This window comes from Macaca nemestrina, chromosome X (genome assembly GCF_043159975.1).
Source record: "Macaca nemestrina isolate mMacNem1 chromosome X, mMacNem.hap1, whole genome shotgun sequence".
In the NCBI taxonomy this organism is placed as follows: domain Eukaryota; kingdom Metazoa; phylum Chordata; class Mammalia; order Primates; family Cercopithecidae; genus Macaca; species Macaca nemestrina.
The window spans coordinates 51,307,048-51,327,088 of NC_092145.1; the positions used below are offsets into that span (position 1 = coordinate 51,307,048).

The 20,041-nt window shown below is 40.2% G+C and overlaps 1 protein-coding gene across 3 annotated transcripts in view; it reads left to right on the forward strand.

Moving 5' to 3' along the window:
* Positions 1-20,041, forward strand: part of LOC105499696 (solute carrier family 25 member 53) — a 56,187-nt gene that overhangs the window by 18,267 nt on the left and 17,879 nt on the right. The window contains exons 2-3 of one of the 3 annotated variants that reach the window (XR_011618091.1): positions 7,159-7,422; positions 9,684-19,131. Coding sequence is in view for 2 of the 3 variants with exons in the window: in XM_011772459.3 (XP_011770761.1) it covers positions 7,361-7,422 (62 nt within the window). In the remaining variant the exon portion in view is untranslated. Of the gene's footprint in view, positions 1-5,737; positions 6,504-7,158; positions 7,423-9,683; positions 19,132-20,041 lie in introns of those variants that run through there. The other 2 variants (XM_011772460.3, XM_011772459.3) reach the window with 2 other exon arrangements.

Below are 20,041 nucleotides of genomic sequence, written 5' to 3' on the forward strand. Positions count from 1 at the left end.
CTCATGGGCTTAAGTGATCCTCACACTTCAGCCTCCCCAGTAACTGAAAGTACGGGCACGCCACCATGCCCGGCTAAATTTTGTATTTTTTTCTAGAGATGCTGTCTCCCTATGTTACTCAGGCTGGTCTCAAACTCCTGGCCTCAAGCGATCTTCCTGCCTCAGCCTCCCAAAGTGCTGGGATTACAGGCGTGAGCCACTATGCTGGCTGGTGGGCAGCCACATTTTAAATCTCTGAGTCTAGCCATAAATCCAAATATCAAATGCACAAAGCCAAAAAACCGTGTGAGTGTGGTCAAAATAGAAACTGTTTTTGAATGCTTTCTGAAATTTATTTCTGTTCTGTTCACTTTTAGAATTTGGTAGCATCTTGAAAATGCCAACAGTCTCTATCATGTTAGGAAGGATCATATGGAGTGGTTTTTTTTTTGTTTTGTTTTTTTTGTTTTGTTTTTTTTTGGGGGCTATATTTGAGAGAACATTTGTGAACAAAAGGTCTGAAAAGGAGACTGGAGGAAAGAGACTCTGTTCCAGTGAACTGTTTGCAAACTCAGGAGTCTCAGCCTCCAGTGTAAAACAATAGTACATTTATAATGAAGGATTGAAGCATGGTTAGTTCTGATTGGTCAATGCAGCTGAGTTCTGGTTGGTCCATATAGCTGAGCCCTGATTGGTCAACACAGCTGAGCTCTGATTGGCTGAGTCAGATGAGCCAATGATTGGTTGGTTCAGGGAAGCGCTGAAAGTCTGAAATACAAGAGTGCTGGTTTTCAGGGACCTCAGAGTATGTGTGTGACCCCTAGTCAGTAAAACGGCTTGTTGGCTTTATTTTACATTTAGGCCCAGTGAGCTGCTCAAGATCCAGCTTGAAGGACTGGCTTTTTCAGGTTTATATTTGTTCACACATGAAAGGAGGAGCACTCACTTTGGGGCTTGGCGGGTGCAGGGCTACAGTAGAGGCAGGGATCAAGCAGAGCATATTTCCAGGGGCTAGGTGAGATTCAGAGGGATGGAGTCAAGTTCCTGATCAGCTTAACCTCCTACTACGAGATTCTACTACCTGAACTTTTATCTCCTTGAGTTTTGGAGGTACAAGGTTTTTATTTATTGAATCATCAAACATGCATTGAGGCGGGGTTATGGGGACAGTAGTTGGTTTTTTTTTTTTAAGCTATTGCATGGGTTCTGGACCCAGGGCAGGCTTGAATCCAAGCTCTAGCATTTCCTGGCTGTGTGACTATGGACAATTTACCCAACCTTTCTGTTGCTCTTTTGCTTCATCTGTAACATGAGGATAATCATATTATTTACCTCACTGAGTTGTGAGCATTAAATGGGATAATACAGATACAGTATTCAGTGCTCAACAAATGTTAGATATTATAATAATTATTCTATAGTGGTTGGAAATATGGCTATTTTAATTCTCTGTGTACATGTTTAATTCTTTGTTTATGCGGTCAACTGGTTTTGTTTATCATTGTGTCTCTGCCTGTCCTAGGCACGACACTTATAAATTTGTTGGGTGCATGAATGAATGTGTGCAGGTAAACAATTGTAATACAATGAGAGGTGCTATAACAGAGCTTGAGTACAAGATACTTTGCAGGACATGGAGAAGAATATGATTAACTCTGAGCATTTCCGAGAACAGTTCACTGAGCTAGGCTGTTCCCTTCCAGAACTTTCACAGTGCAGTGGGCTTTCAGAGCAAACTGCACTGGGGAATTAAGTAAAGGGATGCTAGATAGCCACCAGGTGGCGATATTGCAGAAGGATTCAAGTAGCGGAGGAAAAGAGCAGCCCTTATCCATCTAGAAGTCCACGTTTATGTCCACGTCAGATTTTTTCTCCTGTCCACGAAAGTTCAAGTCGTGATTTCTTTCCCTTTGTTCTGATTGTATTGGAGCACTGCTGTTCCTGCCCAAGGCTGTTTTGGAGCTGCCTGGTGCTGCAGCCACTCTGTCATTACCAGAGGACAGAAATGATGCTGTTCCAGTTGTTGGGCTTCTAATTCTTACATCACTGACCTGCTGTTTCCTCTGCTATGCCTCCCATGGATGGAGTTAAAGGGGTGAGGGGAGAAGCAAAACTGACATATTTTGAGACTTCTGGCACTATATCAGACATATATACATATATAATATGCATGCATATTATGCATATTATATACGTATGTATGCATATTATATACGTATATAGTATGTATGTTATATGTAACATACATAATTATAGACTTTGATATGTGAGTTGTGAGCCATTTTATATAGTGGGAAGCTGAGGCTCAGAGATGGACATCCTTTCAGTATTCAGATAAAATTCTCTAGTTAATCAAACTTGGTATCAGATATTGGAGATACAAAGATTAGGAAGATGTGGTTCCTACCCCTAAGTCTTGTGCTCCTGTAGTACTCTGTTGGTGTGTCTATCACAGGACTTATTACATCATGTTATTAGTGGTTATTTATATGTCTGTCTTCTCAGATAGATGATAAATTCCTTAAAAGGCAGCAGCCATTTCAAGCATTCCTCATACTTAGCATAGGCTCCAGTAAATAGTAGATATTTAACTAGTATGAGGCACAGAATAATTGTGTCTGACGGAGCAGTGGGAACTAGTGAAGAGTTTCAAGCAGAGCAGTGACATGATGAGATTTTCGCTGGAGGTGGGTAACAGGTTGCCCATTGGATTGGAGGAGTGAGTGGAGGCAGGCAGGGAGGTGACTATGGCAGAGTCTGTGCTAGAGGGGATTTGGGCCAGAACAAGAGCAGTGGCAGTGAGTATAGCGAGAAGGCAGGTTGGAGAGTTATTGAGGACATGAATTAGGATTTGGTCATTTCTTAGATGTGCAGATCGAAGAATTCCAGGCTTGGGTGATGGTGGTGCCAGCAGCAGGTTCAGAGTAAAGAGGGGAAGTGGGTTTGGGGTGGGGAACGTGAGTTTGGTTTTGGACATGCTGAAGTTGAGGTGTCTATTCAGGGGGTGTGATATATCAGGATATTTGAAACAAAAACTCAGGAAAGGTTAGGAGTGAAAATCCGGGGATCATGAGGCTGTCGGTGGACCTTAGAAACTTGCCAGGGGATGCCATCACTCCGGGGCAGGACATGCAGTGAAACAGGAAGTGGGCTAAGGATGGAACCTGGGAACCTTGACACAGATGGGCTGAAGAATGAGAAACCTGTGAGAAAGATGGAAAAAGAATAGCCAGGGCGATTGGAAGAAAACCAGGAGGGTGTGGTGCCACAGCAGCCAACAGAGGAAAGAGTTAAGGAGGGAGGGAACACGGGAGTTGTTAGTACTTTAGAGGCAGGTAGGAAGTTGATGGTAGAGAATAGTTCAGTGTGACTGGGCTTTGGGGCATCGTGGAGGAGTGGCAGGAGATGAGCCCAGAAAGGCCATTCGGGCCCTTATGCAAGGAACCTTGGTCACCAGGCTAAGAAGTTAAGGCTTTATTTTGTAGGATAGGAAGAATCATTGAGGGGTTTCCAATAGGAGTAACATGGTCAGATCAAGGTGTTTCAGAAAGTTCAGGCTGAGGCAATGTGGAGGACGCTGTGGAGGAGGCAATGGCTCATTGAAGTGATGTAAAGTGACGTTTGGGCTGTGAAAGAAGACACTGTCTTCCAAGATCTTTAGTAGGTAAAATTGAGACGCCTTGAAAATGGTAGTTAATACTCATTGAGCACTGTTCTAAGTGCTTACGTGAATGATCTTAATTCTCACAACCAACCTATGAGGTACATTAACATCATTTTATACCTAAGGAAACAGGAACAGAGAGATAAAGTAATGTGCTGAACAGAACTAGTAAGTGGCAGAGCCTAGATTCAAACTCAGGTGGTTTGGCTGTAACCCACACTCTTAACTTCAGTGTTATTTTGCCTTGATTAGATGTGGGGAGTGAGGGGGTTGTCAGTTAGCATCAGGTTCAGCTGTGAGTTATTAGCCATCCAAAATAACGTATGGACTTTCTGTCCCATCGTCTCCACCATGTGACACTTGTCCTCTGGTCATTGCATTTATGTTTCACGCAGTAAAATACTGGGTAGGGGGAAGGGGAGAACAGATATTGGGGAACAACAGAAGTCTCTGCTGTAAGAGAAATCCCAGGACACTGACATTTGCATGGAGGACGATATTGCCACAAATTGAAGTGGTGACCACAGGAAACCTGTTAGACCTTTATCATTTGACAGTTTCTTTTCCCAGAGTCCTTCCTTTGCCCTGGAAATGAACCCCTCTGTGACTCTGGTGCGCTGCTCCTCTCCTGTCCAGCCATTCAGTGCTCGTGAGAGCTTCCAATCACAGTACCTGTCTCCATGGCCACAGTTGATTCGATTGGTTGAGGTGTGGCATGTGGTCTAGGTCAGGACAATCAGAATGTTTTTCTTCGAATTTTAAAAATTTAATTGAGGGAAAATATTGCCTCTTGGTTTTGTGGCACAGCTAGGAGATTATGTGGCCAGAAACTGCTGGTGGCCCATTTTACAGCCACGGGGAGGAAACTTGTTTCAGAGAATGAAGTGAACTTACAGGATGAGCAATTGAAAGATTCCTGTTCATGTTTGAGTCTCTGATTGTACTTGTCCTTGACGCTCATCTACTTATGATTATGTGAAACTTCCAGTAAATTAACTCTTTGGCCCAAATGGTGTTTCTGTTACTTGGAATCAGTAAAGTCCTAATTAAACCTGTGTTCAAATAGGTAATTCTGGAATCACTGTAGATGTGTTTAGGGTCTCTGTGTGTGTTGGGGGGGTCATAGTAAATAGTAACCAGAAGCAGGGAGGCAATTTTTGAGACTGTTTTAATGGTCTACGTGAAAAACAGTAAGAATCTGAACTAAGATAGTGTTGGTGGGTACTGTAGGTCCTGGCCAGGCTTGCCACTCCCAGTCTCTTCTATCTTCTAGACTGTGAACCAGCCACCCACCTCTATAGGCTGCTCATCTTTACATGGTTGCAGTACAGCTGGTCACTATTCATTACGAGCATATTTTCCTCTGTGTCCTTGGGAATCATTATAATAGCTGGTTAAAAATTCCTGTCTGCTAATTCTAACATGTCAGTCATCTCAGGGTCAGTCTTCATTGATTGCCTTTTTTCTTTGGTATAGGTTACATTTTCCTGTTTCCCATAGGAAACATGTTCAATCATTTTGACTTTCCTCAAACAATGTTCAGTCATTTTGACTTGTCTCCTGGATATTGCAGAGGACATGTTCTAGAGAAACTGGATTCCATTATATCCCTCTGAAAAATATTGACATTTTTGTTTTAGCAGCATTTAACGTGACTAAACTCGAATTCCATGCTCTGTCTCCCTTGTGGCAGGCAGCAACTGAAGTCTCTAGTCAGTTCTTTTAGTCTTATACAGACTGTTTGGAGACTGTCCCATGAGTGCATAATTCAGAGGTCGGCCAGAGATTTGGGTAGAGTTTATACACAGAATTCAGGACTCTGCCTATCTGGCTGTCTCCATTCCAAGATTTTATCCCCACAATTTTCAGCTGCTGTGGAAACTCTGAACTCTGTCCTCTTGTCTTCAAGTCAGTAAGGTTCACCCATCAGGGAACTGATTGGGGCCCACCCTGTGGTTCAAAGTCTTAAAAATGGGAATCTCATCTAGTTTTGATCTCTTCTTTTAAATGTAGATCGTCCTCCAGTTTCTGCCTGCCTTGGGTTGCTTGTCAGTACTTGCAGGTAATTAAAAAACAAATTGTCCAGAGTGTATAGTTGTTACATCTGAAGGAGGATGGGTTTGATAGGAGCTATTTGGTCATTTACTAGAAGCCAGAATCTGTCTGGTCACTGTGATATAACCTGTGGTGTGTGTAGCCACGATGTGCTGGCAATGTATTAAGAAATTGTACACACAATCTGGATGTGAGATCCAGATGATGAGGCTTAATTAAGGCAGTTTTTATAATCACACTAAATGCGATGATGTTTCAGGATGGCATGCTCAGGGGTATAAGGAGCTTGATTAGCCAATAAGCCCCCACTTGGGGCTTCCCAGGAACTGAAGTAACCTCACCCTAGAGGTTACCGAAAGGCAACATCCCATTGCTACCAACTTGAGTGCTTCTCCCCATGTGGAGTTTAACTCATTAAATATCTCTAGTCCTGATATCTCTAGATCACCTCTGCTTTATAAAAAAAAGGTGTTTGAGTTTATTATAGTAAATGTTAATTTCTATATGGTTTACAGATCAGAATGATGAACTGAGACCCTATCTAGTCCTCTGCCAGAGACCTAGTATTTAGGATGGAGAGGAATAGATAAATTGACAAGCTTTTTAGCAAGCTGAATGGTTGGGGATCAGTGACAAACTGTATTCAGTATAATAGGAGAGATGGTAGAGTTAAGGATGACTTCCAAGTTTCAGCCTTGGGCATCTAGGCGGGTGGTAAATACAGGAGAGAAAAGACAAGGAAGAGAGCATGTGTAAGGAAGATGAATTAAGCTTTGGCTGTTTGAAGTACCCGCTGGACATCTAGGTGAGTACATGAGATTCTGGATCACTGGAGAGAAGTCTGGGATGGAGCTATATATTGAGGAACCACCAGTAGTTAAGTGATAGATGAGGCTATAGGTGTAGTTGATATAACTAGGTAGCATATGCAGAGTGAGAAGAGAACTGATAGCAAAGCCCAGTAGATAAGGGGAGAGCCTAAGAAATAAGTCACTTTAGGAGACTGAGGAAAAGACAAGGAAAGGTGATATACAGAAGCTAGGGGAGGAGAATTTCAAGAAGGAATTTAGTGGTCAATAGGGTCCAATTCCAAAAACAAAAAACAAAAAACTAAAAAAAAAAAACAAATAAACAAAAAAACAAGCAAAACAAGTACTGACAGGCATCTATTGGATTTAACAACTAAGACATCTGTCTTTACCTCAAAGATTACAATTTCAGTGGAGTGATGGGGAATGCAGCGGTTTGAGGAGTACATGGGGGCGGTAGTCTGTAACATGTGACTCCTATCAACCAAGCCTCCAAGTAACTGTACCTCTGTGTAGTCCCTCTACTGTTGAATCTGGTGGGCCCTGTACAAAAGTTTAACTGAAAGAATGCAGGGAATTAATGCTGCTTGACTGCCAAGGATAGGTTTTAAGAATCCTGTAACTTTTGCCTTGGTCTTTTGGATCCCTCAGGAACCATGTAAGAAGTCTGACTGCCCTGCTGGAGAAACCAAATGGAGAGGTCCAGAGACAACATGGAGAGAGAGTGCACAGCCCAGCTGAGCCCAGCTTTCCAGTTATCCCCACCAATGCGCCACACGTATGAAGGAAGTAATCTTGATCCCTCCAAAACAACCTAGCGAGCCAGCTGGATACCACTGAGTGACCTCAGTAGATGGCACATGGGACAGCAGAATTATCTAGTGAGCTTTGCCCACATTCCTCACCCACACAGTCGTGAGTATAATTAAATGATTATTGTTTTAAGCCCCAAGTTTTGGGGTGGTTTATTATACAGCAGAATATAACTGGAACATTGGGCATTGAAGTAGTGGAAACCATACATGCACATTATATTTCCGTTAAACTTGGAAAGATCTGATGTAGTGGGAGGGTCACATAAGATCGAGGGAGAATTTTTATGAAGATGACAGAGACTTGGGAGTGTGCATATGCTGATGGGGAAGAGTTAGGAGAAAGAGAATGTTGAAGATGGGGAAGAGAGAGGAGATGGCTGATGCATGAGGTTTATGAGAAGGTAAGGGAAAGGATGAGATGCAAAACTCTGCTGGAGGGACTGATCTTGCATACAAGGATAGTGGGATGCTTCACCTTGTAAAATAGGAAGTGTCTGCCTGCTTCCTGTTCTTTAAAAATGTCAAGCATATCCATGTACTAGAGTGGAGAGAATATATGAAGGTTAGTTGGACAGTACTGGATCTCCTAAGGATTGTTTGACTGAGGCCCTTTCTCTAGACTGCTGACTCAACCCAGGCTGGAGTTAAGTGATTGGAATCCACACCCTTGGACCAGAATCCAAGTTACCTTCTGCTAAAGCCATACATGCACGTTAAAACCACACTTCCACAGAGTCAGCTGGTCTGGGCTCAGTGGGCTCTCAAAATAATACAGGGTTCCATTGCCTCTGACCCAGAGGTTCTCTCCAAGAGAAAGAGCTATTGATGTTACAATTCTGCCTGTCACTGTCCCTGTTATAGCAGGGAGTGCGTACTGGATTAGTACCCCCCAGGAGGATGTGTGGTAGGTTGGGTTGGTGGTGGATGGCAGTTTGTCCCAAAATGTCACTTGAACTTCACCTTTGACAGCTGCAGACTTCTGCATGCTGGTAAGGAATTAAAGAAAGTGGAAATGCAATGCAGTCCAAAATAAACCACTTTACAAAACTTTATCTTATGGAAAATTGCAAACATACACAAAATTAGACTAGTGAAATGAATCCCCATATACCTATCATCCAGCTTCAACAATTACAATTTCTGCTCATCATTTGAATGGCACACACACACATATTTGTGTGGATATATATATGTGTCTGTAGTTTTATATATATAAATAAAACTACATATATATAGTTATATATATAGTTGATTCTTATATATATAAATGTAGTTATATATATATACATATATAAAAAGTTGATTCTTATTATTCACAGATTGCATATTTGCAAGTTCACTTACTTCAAACTTATCTGTAACCCCAAATCGATACTTGCAGTGCTTTCAATAGTCATTCATAGACCTGCACAGAGTGGCAAAACAATTTAGTTGTCAGGCACTCAGTATTCCCAGCTGAGGTTAGAAAAGGTGATGTTCTTGTTTCTGCTCTCATACTGTAAGTAAGTGTTCTTTTCATAGTTGATTTAGTGATATTTTAATGGCTTTTGTTGGTGATTTCACTGTTTAAAATGGCCCCCAATCATAGTGCTGAAGTACCGTCTAGTGTTTCTAAGAGCCAGAAGGCAGTGATGTTCCCTATAGGGGAAAATACATGTGTTAGATAGGCTTCCATTAGGCATGATTTATAACGCTGTCTGCTGTGAGTTCAATGTTAATAAATCAGCAACACAGTACATCCAGAAAAAGGAATAGGAAATTTGCCAATCTATGTGTGAAGACACTCTGTATGGTGCTAAAGTAACATCTTTAGTGTGTGATGAAGCTATGGAATAAATGGAAAAGCAGCAAAGTTTGTAGATTCATGAGATAACTGCTGATTAGAAAAAGCATAGTGGACAGCATGGTTGTGAGGCTTTTGAAAACCAAAGAAATTTATGGTTATGTTAACCCAGGATCAGGAAAATGTTAAACCCTTCTTGGCTAGTGGTTTACTATAAAATACTGCATATAATGTATTATTTTAAGAAATATATATTAAAGAGGGTGTCTTTAGACAGAAGCATACATAAAACAAGGTTGTGTGTATTGATCATTTTAAGGAATGCAATGAGAGGCTCCCAGGAACCTAAACCTGTATTTCTAGTAGGAGCAGTGGCTTGGTATTTGGTAATTCATTGGTTAAGGTGACTTTATAGAATATAACTGCCACAAATAATGAATCAACTATATGTACATGGGTGTGTGTGTGTGTGTGTCTGTGTATGTGTGTGTGTGTTTTGGAGTACTTTAATGCAAATTGCTGACTTTTTTTATCTGAAAATGTTTCAATATGTCTCTCTAACATATTGGTTCTTAAAGTGTGGTGTGAGGAGTCCTGGAGACACCTGAGACTGAGACCCTTTCAAGTGACTGGGAAATCCTTTTTCCAACTACATATCTCCATGAGGTTGGATTTGTCTTCATTTGATTTATCCAAAACAGCATGTTACAACATTAAATGCAGAAGCAAATACGAGAATCTAGCTGTCTTGTACTGAGGCAGACATTTAAGAGATTTTCAGAAATGTAAAACATTCCTAAAATCTTTGTTTATGAAAATGCAATTATTTTAATAACATTTTATGTACAATAGTCAGTGGATTTATTATTTTAAATGCATTAATACATATTTTAAAAATTTGCACTTTTGATTTCTAATATAATAAATATTGATAGCTCTGTAACCTACATTAGCAAAAGCTCTTTAGGGTCTAAAAGTACTAATATTTTCACCATGTGTATATAATTTTTATTTGTAAATATTAAAATAACTCACTTAAAACATAATAATGCTTTTTACAAAGAAGCACTGATACACTTCTTTTTAGCACTGTTTGTAAAACTTGTCGAAAGGAGGAGGAATTTTTAAACTACCCCAGCTGTGCATAGAAGACAGCTAACACAGGAAAAACAAGTCTAGCAAAGAAATTCGCTAAGGCTGCTTTCTGCCACCCTGGAATCCCACACTAGTTTTTTTGTTTTTTTTTTTTTTTTTTTTGAGACAGAGTCTAGCTCTGTCACCAAGCCTGGAGTGCAGTGGCATGATCTCGGCTCACTGCAACCTCCACCTCACCAGTTCAAGCCATTCTTATGCTTCAGCCTCCCGAGTAGCTGCGATTACAGGCATGTGCCACCATGCCCAACTAATTTTTGTATTTTTATTAGACACTCAGTTTCATCATATTGGCCAGGCTGGTCTCAAACTCCTGACCTGAAATGATCTGCCCACTTTGGCCTCCTAAAGTGCTGGGATTATAGGCATGAGCCACCGCACCCGGCCCCACACTAGTTATTTTAAAAAATTATTTTAAAATAATTATAGAGTCACAAGGAAATTGCAAAAGTACATAGAGTCCCATGTACCTGAAACCATGCTTCCTCTAATGGTGGCACCTTATGTTATTATAGTACAATATCAAATTCAGGAAATTATTATAAGATTGTTAACTAGAATATAGACCTAATTTTCACCATTTTACATGCATTTGTATGTGCATGTGTTTTTCTATGTGGTCTTATCCCATGTATAGGTTTAACAACCACCACAGTCATGATATAAAACTGTTCAATGACCTCCCTTGTGCTTCCCTTTCATAATCATACCCATTCTGCCCCATCCTTGCTCCCTGGAAATGATTAATCTGTTCTGTATCTCTAAAATTTTCTAATTTCAAGAATGTTACATAAATAGAGTCCTATACTATGTAGTCTTTTGGGATTGACGTTCTTCACCAAATGTAATCCTTTTAAGTTGCATCTGGGTTGTTGTGTGTATCAGTAGTTTGTTCCAGCTCAATAGTATTCCCTTGGGTGGACAGACCAGAATTTCTTTATCCGATTACTACTTGATGGACATTTGGGTTGTTTCCTGGTTTTGCAATTACAGATAAAGCTGCTGTGAACATCAGCATGCAGGTTTTTGTGTGACTATAAGTTTTCATTTCTCTGGGATAAATGCCCAAGAGTGCACTTGCAGGGTCATATGATAAGTACACGTTTAGTCTCATAGGAAATTGCCAGAATGATTTCCAGAGCCTTACCATTTTATATTCCTAACATCATTGTATGAGAGATTCATTTTTTCCGCATCCTTGTGAACATTTGGTATTACTGTTTTTTATTTTAGCCATTCGTATAGGTGTACAATGATACCTTAGCTTATTGTGGTTTTAATTTGCATTTCTTAGTGACTAATGATGTTGAACATGTTTTTTGCCATCTGCATATTCTTTTTGGTGAAATTCTGTTCATATATTGCTCATTTTCTAATGGAATCTATTTTTTACTTTTTTTTTGGAGACAGGGTCTCACTCTGTCACCCGGATTGAGTACAGTGGCGCAATCATGTCTCACTGAAACTTTGACATGGACTCAAGTGATCCTCCTGCCTCAGCCTCCTGAGTACCCAGGACCACAGATGTGTACCATCATACCTGACTAATGTTTTAATTTTTTTTAGAGATAGGGTGTCACTATGTTGCCCAGGCTTGTCTCAAACCCCTGGCCTCAAGTGATCCTCTCAACTCAGCATCCCAAAGTGCTGGGAATACAGGTGTGAGCCACTGTGCCAAGCCTTTTAATGAAATCTTTATGTCTTTTTTTTTTTTTTTAATTTATTTATTATTATTATACTTTAAGTTGTAGGGTACATGTGCATAACGTGCAGGTTTGTTACATATGTATACTTGTGCCATGTTGGTGTGCTGCACCCATCAACTCCTCATTTACATCAGGTATAACTCCCAATGCAATCCCTCCCCCCTCCCCCCTCCCCATGATAGGCCCCTGTGTGTAATGTTCCCCTTCCATGCACACGTATGTTTATTGCAGCACTATTCACAATAGCAAAGACTTGGAATCAACCCAAATGTCCATCAGTGACAGATTGGATTAAGAAAATGTGGCACATATACATCTTTATGTCTTTTTTACTGTTGAGTTTTGAGAGTTTCTTTTCCTCTTCTATCTCCCCCTAACAAGTGCTTTTGCCCAGACTGGAGTGCAGTGACGTGATTGTAGCTCACTGCAGCCTCAAACTCTTGGGCTAAAATGATCCTCCCACCTCAGCCTCCCAAGTAGCTAAGACTGCAGGCATGTGCCACCACACCTGGCTAATTTTTAATTTTTTTTTTTTTGTAGAGGCTGGGTCTCGTAATGTTGCCTAGGTTGGTCTCAAACTCCTGGCCCCAAGTGATCCTCTCGCCTCAACCTCCCAAAGTGCTGGGATTACAGGCATGAGCCACCATGCTGGGCCAACTTGTGTATATCTGTGAAAAATCCCTTTGGGATTTTGATAGTAATCAGGTTAAATCTATAGATAACTTTGGGGAAGATTGACATCTTTATTATATTGAGTTTTGCAATCACTGAGCACTGTGTGTACCTCCATGTTTTCAGATCTTTGCTAGCTTTCTTTCATCAAGTTTTACGGAAAGGGATGGATGTACTTATGAACTCTCAGTGGCTTCATCCTGGCAGAGAACAGGAATGCTGCTTGCTCTGTGAACTCTGCAGCCTCAGTGTCCTCATTCGGGGTGAAAGCTCCCTCATAAGGTCATTATAAAGATTTAAGGAGATGCTGAATGCCCAAGTCCTGCCTCCAGCATATGTGCTTTTCTCCTTAATTTCCCACTCATTACCTTTTGAGTCTTGAGTTTTCATCTGTGAACCCACATAGGATAATAGTGGGACCGACTTCGAAGGGGTTGTTGTGAGGAATGGGTATGAGAATTCAAGTAAAGCACCAAAGAGACTGCCAGACACACTAGGGGTACCATAAGCAGTAGCTGTTATTACCATATGATTGTAGTGAGGTGAAACTATAATTTCTTCCTTTCACTGAGAGAAAACTCTCAAGCAGCTGGTCCAAAGAGCATAAACAGCACAAAGCAAGTAGCAGGATGTTGCTGAAGGTTTGGGACAGTGGAGAGGGTTTATTTTAGCACAGCAGGCAATACGAAATAGAGTCTCAGAACCATGTACCTGCTATGACCCAACTTTTATAGAAAAAGAACAAGAATAGATATGTTTGTGTTTGTGTAAAAGCATCATCTGGAAGAACACACCCCAGACCAGACTGTGGGGAGCTGGGGAACTTTCACTTCTACTTTTTCCCCTTTCTGTGAAAGGTGTTTTTTGGGCTGGGTGTGGTGACTCACACCTGTAATTCCAGCACTTTGGGAGGCCGAGGTGGGCAGATCACTTGAGGTCAGGAGTTTTGAGACCAGCCTGGCCAACATGGCAAAACCCCTTCTCTACTAAAAATATAAACATTAGCTGGGCATGGTGGTGTGTGCCTGTAATCCCAGCTACTAGGGAGACTGAGGCAATAGAATCTCTTGAAACCAGGAGGAGGAGGTTGCAGTGAGCCAAGATCATGCCACTGCACTCCAGCCTGGGCGACAATGAGACTTTGTCTCAAAAAAAGAAAAAAAAGCAAAGAAAGAAAAAAAAGTTATTTCTTTTTAGTTGAGCATGTACTACACTAAACAATGTTACAATAAATTTTTTAATTGAATTTATTTTTATTTTGAGACAGGGTCTTGCTTTGTCATCCAGGCTGGAGTGTAGTGGCATGATCATAGCTCACTGCAGCCTCAACTTCCTGGGCTCAAATGATCCTCCTGCCTCAGTTCCCCAAGCAGCTAGGACTACAGGCATGTGCCACTATGCCTGGCTAATTTTTTCATTTTTATTTTTTGTAGAGATGGGGGTCTTGCTCGGTTGCCCAGGTTGGTCTCGAACTCTTGGCTTCAGCAATCCTCCGGAGCCTCCCAAAGTGTTGGGATTACAGGCATGAGCCACTGTGCCTGGCCAGAAATTGTTTTGAAAGGCTAACCAGTAAAACATTAACCAATTTACAAGAGAAAAACAACCCCATCAAAAAGTAGGCAAAGGATATGAACAGACACTTCTCAAAAGAAGACATTTATGCGGCCAACAAACATGAAAAAACGCTCATCATCACTGGTCATTAGAGAAATACAAATCAAAACTACAATGAAATACCATCTCATGCCAGGTAGAATGGCGATCATTAAAAAGTCAGGAAACAACATATGCCGGCGAGGCTGTGGAGAAATAGGAACACTTTTACACTGTTGGTGGGAGTGTAAATTAGTGCAACCATTGTGGAAGACAGTGTGGCGATTCCTCAAGGATCTAGAACCAGAAATACCATTTACCTAGCAATCCCATTACTGTGTATGTACCCAAAGGATTATAAATCATTCTACTATAAAGACACATGCACATATATGTTTATTGCAGCACTATTCATAATAGCAAAGTCTTGGAACCAACCCAAATGCCCATCAATGATAGACTGGATAAGGAAAATGTGGCACATATACACCATGGAATACTATACAGATATAAAAAAAGATGAGTTCATGTCCTTTGCAGGGACATGGATGAAGCTGGAAACCATTGTTATCAGCAAACTAACACAGGAACAGAATAACCAAACACTGCATATTCTCACCTATAAGTGGGAGTTGAACAATGAGAACACATGGACACAGGGAGGGGAACATCACACAGTGGGGCGTGTTGTGGGGTGGGGGGCTAGGGGAGGGATAGCATTAGCAGAAATACCTAATGCAGATGACAGGTTGATGGATGCAGCAAACCACCATGGCATGTGTATACCTATGTAACCTGCACGTTCTGCACATGTATCCCAGAACTTAAAGTATAATTTAAAAAAAGGAAAAAAAAGTAAAAAAAAAAAAAATCAACAAATCAGCAAACTACACAGAAGAATATTAGAACAATTTATCTCAAATTTCTCTTCCATTGAGCTTCCTGCCTGACCCTAGAGCTCCCTCACCTCTTTGGCTTACCAGCTCCCATCCTTCAAAGTTTCTAAGTTATTCTGTGGAGAATTTGAGCTGCTCTCTTCCTTTAGATCCAGGCCATCTCAGCTAGGTCCAGAGAGCCTCACTCACCTCCCCAACTAAGCAAGCATCCCCAGAGGTATGTTCTTCATGCAAGGGCAGTTCGTGCTCTGAGAGAATTTATTTGGTTAGCTTATAAAGGGATTATATTTTTTTCCCCTGCACACGAGAGAGAGTAGCTTTACTGCCTTTAATGACATCCTATGTGAAGGGTCTGGGAGGGATGGTTTAGGTAATCCATCTACAAGGGTGCTCAGAGAGTTTGGAGAGAGGCGATTGGTGTCATTATGATGGCATTCTGTGGCACAGTACTTACAGTGCACCAGGCGCTCTTTTAAAGACTTCTCAAGTGTTCCTTCATTTAATTCTCACCACAACCCTGTCAGGGACTTCCTGTTATTGTCTCCGTTTTACTGATGAGGAAGCTGAAGCGGAGAAGTTAACTACTTTGCCCAAGTTCCTTTCCTCCTGTGAGGAAAAGGAGCCAAAGGTTCAGGAATGCCCAAATCACATCCCTCTTCTTGTCCAACCACCCAACCCCTCCACAAGCAACCTGACCAGCCACCTTTATACAAAGTACAGTTTTCAGATTGGAATACAAATATATCTCCTTGACTCCCTGCTCTGAGAGGTATTTCCTCTCAGACTCCCAAAAGCTGGATTGAGGAACATGGCTTAGTTGGTACAGTATAGCAAAATGTCCTGCTTGTTGAAACTGAATTTGTGATTATCTTCTTTTTCCTCAAGAAGTCATTGAGGGCTGTTGTATTCCTTTAAAAGGAGAATTTAGAGTAGCCAAATAAAAAGGGGGGTGAAGTAGTCTCATTACAGAAAAAAGGGAGTTTGAGCAGCCTTTTAGTAGTTGATTGCCTCAAGATGTGGTATTCAGCCAGGGTGAAGGGAAAGTGGTTGGGGCTGTGGATCTGGATGTTTACAGAAGCTTTTACCTATCCTGCGACTTCAATTCTGCTGTTGGTCTTCAGAGAAGTGTCTGCATCTGCTGAGAAGAAATCCCACCACTGCATTCCAGCGTGGGTGACAGAGCAAGACACCATCTCAAAAAAAAAAAAAAAAAAAAAAAAAGAAATCAGGAGACATCTAAATTTGTACAAAAAGCTAATAAAATTCTGGAAAAATGGACTCAGAATATAAGAAATGTACAAATAAAAAATATTTGGAATGTGTACTAAATGCCACTGAATTGTACACTTTAAAATGGTCAAAATGGTGAATTTTTTGTAACTTTTACCCCAATAAAAATTCTGGAACAAAAAGGGGAGGTAGAACCATGGGTAGAATACAGAAGAATCAGGCCAGGGATGGTGGTTCACACCTGTAATCCCAACACTTTGGGAGACCAAGGCGGGAGGATCACTTGAGGCCAGGAATTTGAGACCAGCCTGGGAAACAGAGTACGATTGCCATCTCTCTCTCTCTCTCTCTCTCTGTCTGTCTATATATATATATATATATATACACACACACACACACACACACACACACACATATGAATCATACCATTTGATGTGATATCTAGTAATTGCTTTAAAATACTTCATCAAAATGTGGGGGACTATAGATGAGACAAGTTATGCAACATATTGATAATTCTTGAAGCTGAGTGATGGGTACATGGGGATTCATCATTCATTTTCTATAATTTCATGTGGGTTTGGAAAGTTCCATTGAAAATGTTAAAAACAACCCCCTCCTCCTGCCAAATCATTTGAAAACTTAATTTGGAGAGTTTCTTAGAGCTGAATTGACCTTTAAATATTTTTAAGTATTGAAGTCTCTAGTAGCTCAGAGTTAAAGGGTATTCCCAGCAAGTTGAGAGATGAGGAAGTGCCCTGAGTGTGAGCCAGAGCTACTAAAGTAGGATGTGCCATAGGCCACCTCTCTTTCTGCTCTGGTTCCTGTGAAACATAGTGCTTGTTCCAGCAACATCACCTCTAGGAATGTATCCTCAGGAAATAATTGTTCACATGTACAAACCTGTATTTGAGTAAGGATGCTGTTCTCAGTGGGTTTATAACGGTGAAACAATGGAAACAAGGTAATGACTAGCTCTAAAGAGGCTGGCTTAATAAATCATGGATACAAGTAAATAATTGGATTTAATGCAGTTATGAAAAATAATCTAAACACCTTGGACCTCAGTTGCCTGGTTTTTAAATGAAGAAAGCCAAAGGAGAATTGTATTCCTCAACTAGTTTTAGGAGACCAGCAAAACTTTGATACCAGAATCTCACAAAGACATTATACAGAGAGGAAAATTATAGGTGACTCTCTCTTACAGACATAGATCTAAAAATCCTAAACAAAATATTAGCAAATTGAATCCAGCAATATATAACAATTGTAATAAATCAGGACAAAATCTTGTTTATTCCAGGAATGCCTGGTTGGTTTACTATTAGAAACACAAATAATGTAATTTAGCATTTTACCTAATAAATGAGAAAGAAGCATATGATAATCTTAATAGATACAGAAAAAGCATTTCATAAAATTCAGCATCCATTGATTATTTTAAAAACATATGGTAAATTAGGAATGGAAAGAAACATTTTTAAACTGATAAGTGGTATTTACTAAAAACCTGCAGCAAGCATCCACTTAACGTTGAATTGTTCAAAGTGGTCCCCTTGAGTTCAGGAATAAGACAAGAATGTCTCTTCTCACTACTTCTTGTACTCTAGGTCCCAGTCAATGCAGTAAGGTAAGAAAAAGAAATGTATATGGATTGGTAAAGAAGAAGTAAAACTGCCATCATTCACAGAAGATGTGCTTGTGTATGCAGAAAAATTCTAAGGAAGCTACAGATTAAAATTATTAAGAGAGACTAGCAAAGTCAGTATACAATATCAACATCAAAATACCAGTTATATTTCTATACACCATCAATAAGCACTTAGAAAATGAAATTTAAACCAATATTTCATTTATAGTAGCATACACAATTACCTTGAACGAAATGTAATAATAGACATACAAAACCTGAAGCAAAAGTTATGAAGCTTTGTTGACAGTGTCAAGTGTTTGTGAGAATGTGGAGCAACAGGAACTCTCAAACACTGATGGTGGAAGTGGGAATTGGTACAACTTTGGTATACAGTTTGGTGGTGTCTAGTGAAGTTGAAAATATACATAATCTATGAGCCAGCAATTCCTCTTCTACATATATACGTTGTGTGTGCACATATGTACCAGGAAACATTAAAAACATGTTCTTAGCAACAGTTTTCATAATTGTCCCAAACTGGAAACAGCCCAAATGTCCATCGACAGTAAAAGGATAAATTCTTGTAAAGTCATAGAAAACACAATACTGAGAATGATGAACCAATGCCACATGCAACCAGGTTGAATCTCAGAAGGATAATTGTAAGGGCAATGAGCTGGATACAGAAGGGTATATGCATTATGGTTCTATTTACATAAAGCTCAAGAAACAATAGTGTTTGGGCATCTATATTTGAGTGGTAAAGCTATAAAGAAAAGTAAGAAAGCAATAGCCAAAACTGTCATGAGAGTGTTTTGTTTGGTTTGGTTTGGGAGAGAGGAAAGAGGTTGTGATTGGGCAAGGACTTACAGGAATTTCTGGAGTTCTGGTGTGTTCTGTTTCTTGATCTTTATGGTAATTTGCTCTATAATAATTTGTTAAGTTGTAAATTTATATTTTATGCACTTCCCTCCGCCCCAACCGCCCCCCCCCCCTTAGAGTGTTTTAGAATGTGGAAATTTTAAAAAAAGATTTATCTCAGGGCTTGTTGTAAGAATGGGATGAAGGATAAAGCCATGTAGAGCTTGTAGAATATGCCTGGCACTTTGTAAGACCTTAATAAATGTTAACTGTCTAAACACAATACAGATTTGTTGTTATTATTGCTTCTCTTATTTGTTGCCAACCCTGCCCCCTGTCCATCATATTTGTTGCCAGTGTTTCTCAGCTTACTGTTGGTATTTTTGTTAATGCTGTCTTCTGAATTATCGATCTTTTCCTTTATACTTTCTTTCATTAGTCTTAACTATAGAAAGTTCTCTCCAACCCAGAGATTTAACATGTATTGTGTTGCAGCTTTCAAAGGGGTTGCTTTTGAACATTTGATTCTTTTTATTCATTTTATAACAACAAAATATATGATTAAAATATATGAAAAAATATATGATTAGTACATAATTGCATAAAATCTACATTTACTTCTCAAATGTGTCTGGGATTCATATTTAGTGTCATGGGAGAAAGGAAACTGGCCTTTTTTCCAGTCAGGTAATGAAGTTCTCCCCAGCACCACAAATTGAACAATTTATCTCTCCTCCACTCACTGTTGCAGCTGTCTCCTCTTGCATACTTCAAATTCAAAACCATTTGCACCAAAAGCATAGACTGGAAACTTGATACCTGAACTGAATGTGATAATGCAACTCTGAAGGGAGAAGGGATGGTTGCCAGGCAGCAGGAGGGATAGCTGCAGCAAGGAGAGAATGTGAAAGAAAGGTGGAAAAAGCCTGTGTCAAACAAGTATTCTTTAAAGGCTGCATCCTTGTGTATGGCGCACAAGCCACTTGCTGCTGTGACGTTTGGCTAATTATGTCTGTTGACCTTGTTTTCCTCACGTATCATCTCTATATAATAATAACACCAACCTCATAGGGTCCTGTGCACATGAGGGCTAACTCAAGTAAGGAACACAGACTTTGGGGTCAGTCAGTCCAGTGTCTTATCCTTGACTAGTACCACTAAATAACTACATGATCCTAAGTACGTTTTCTAAC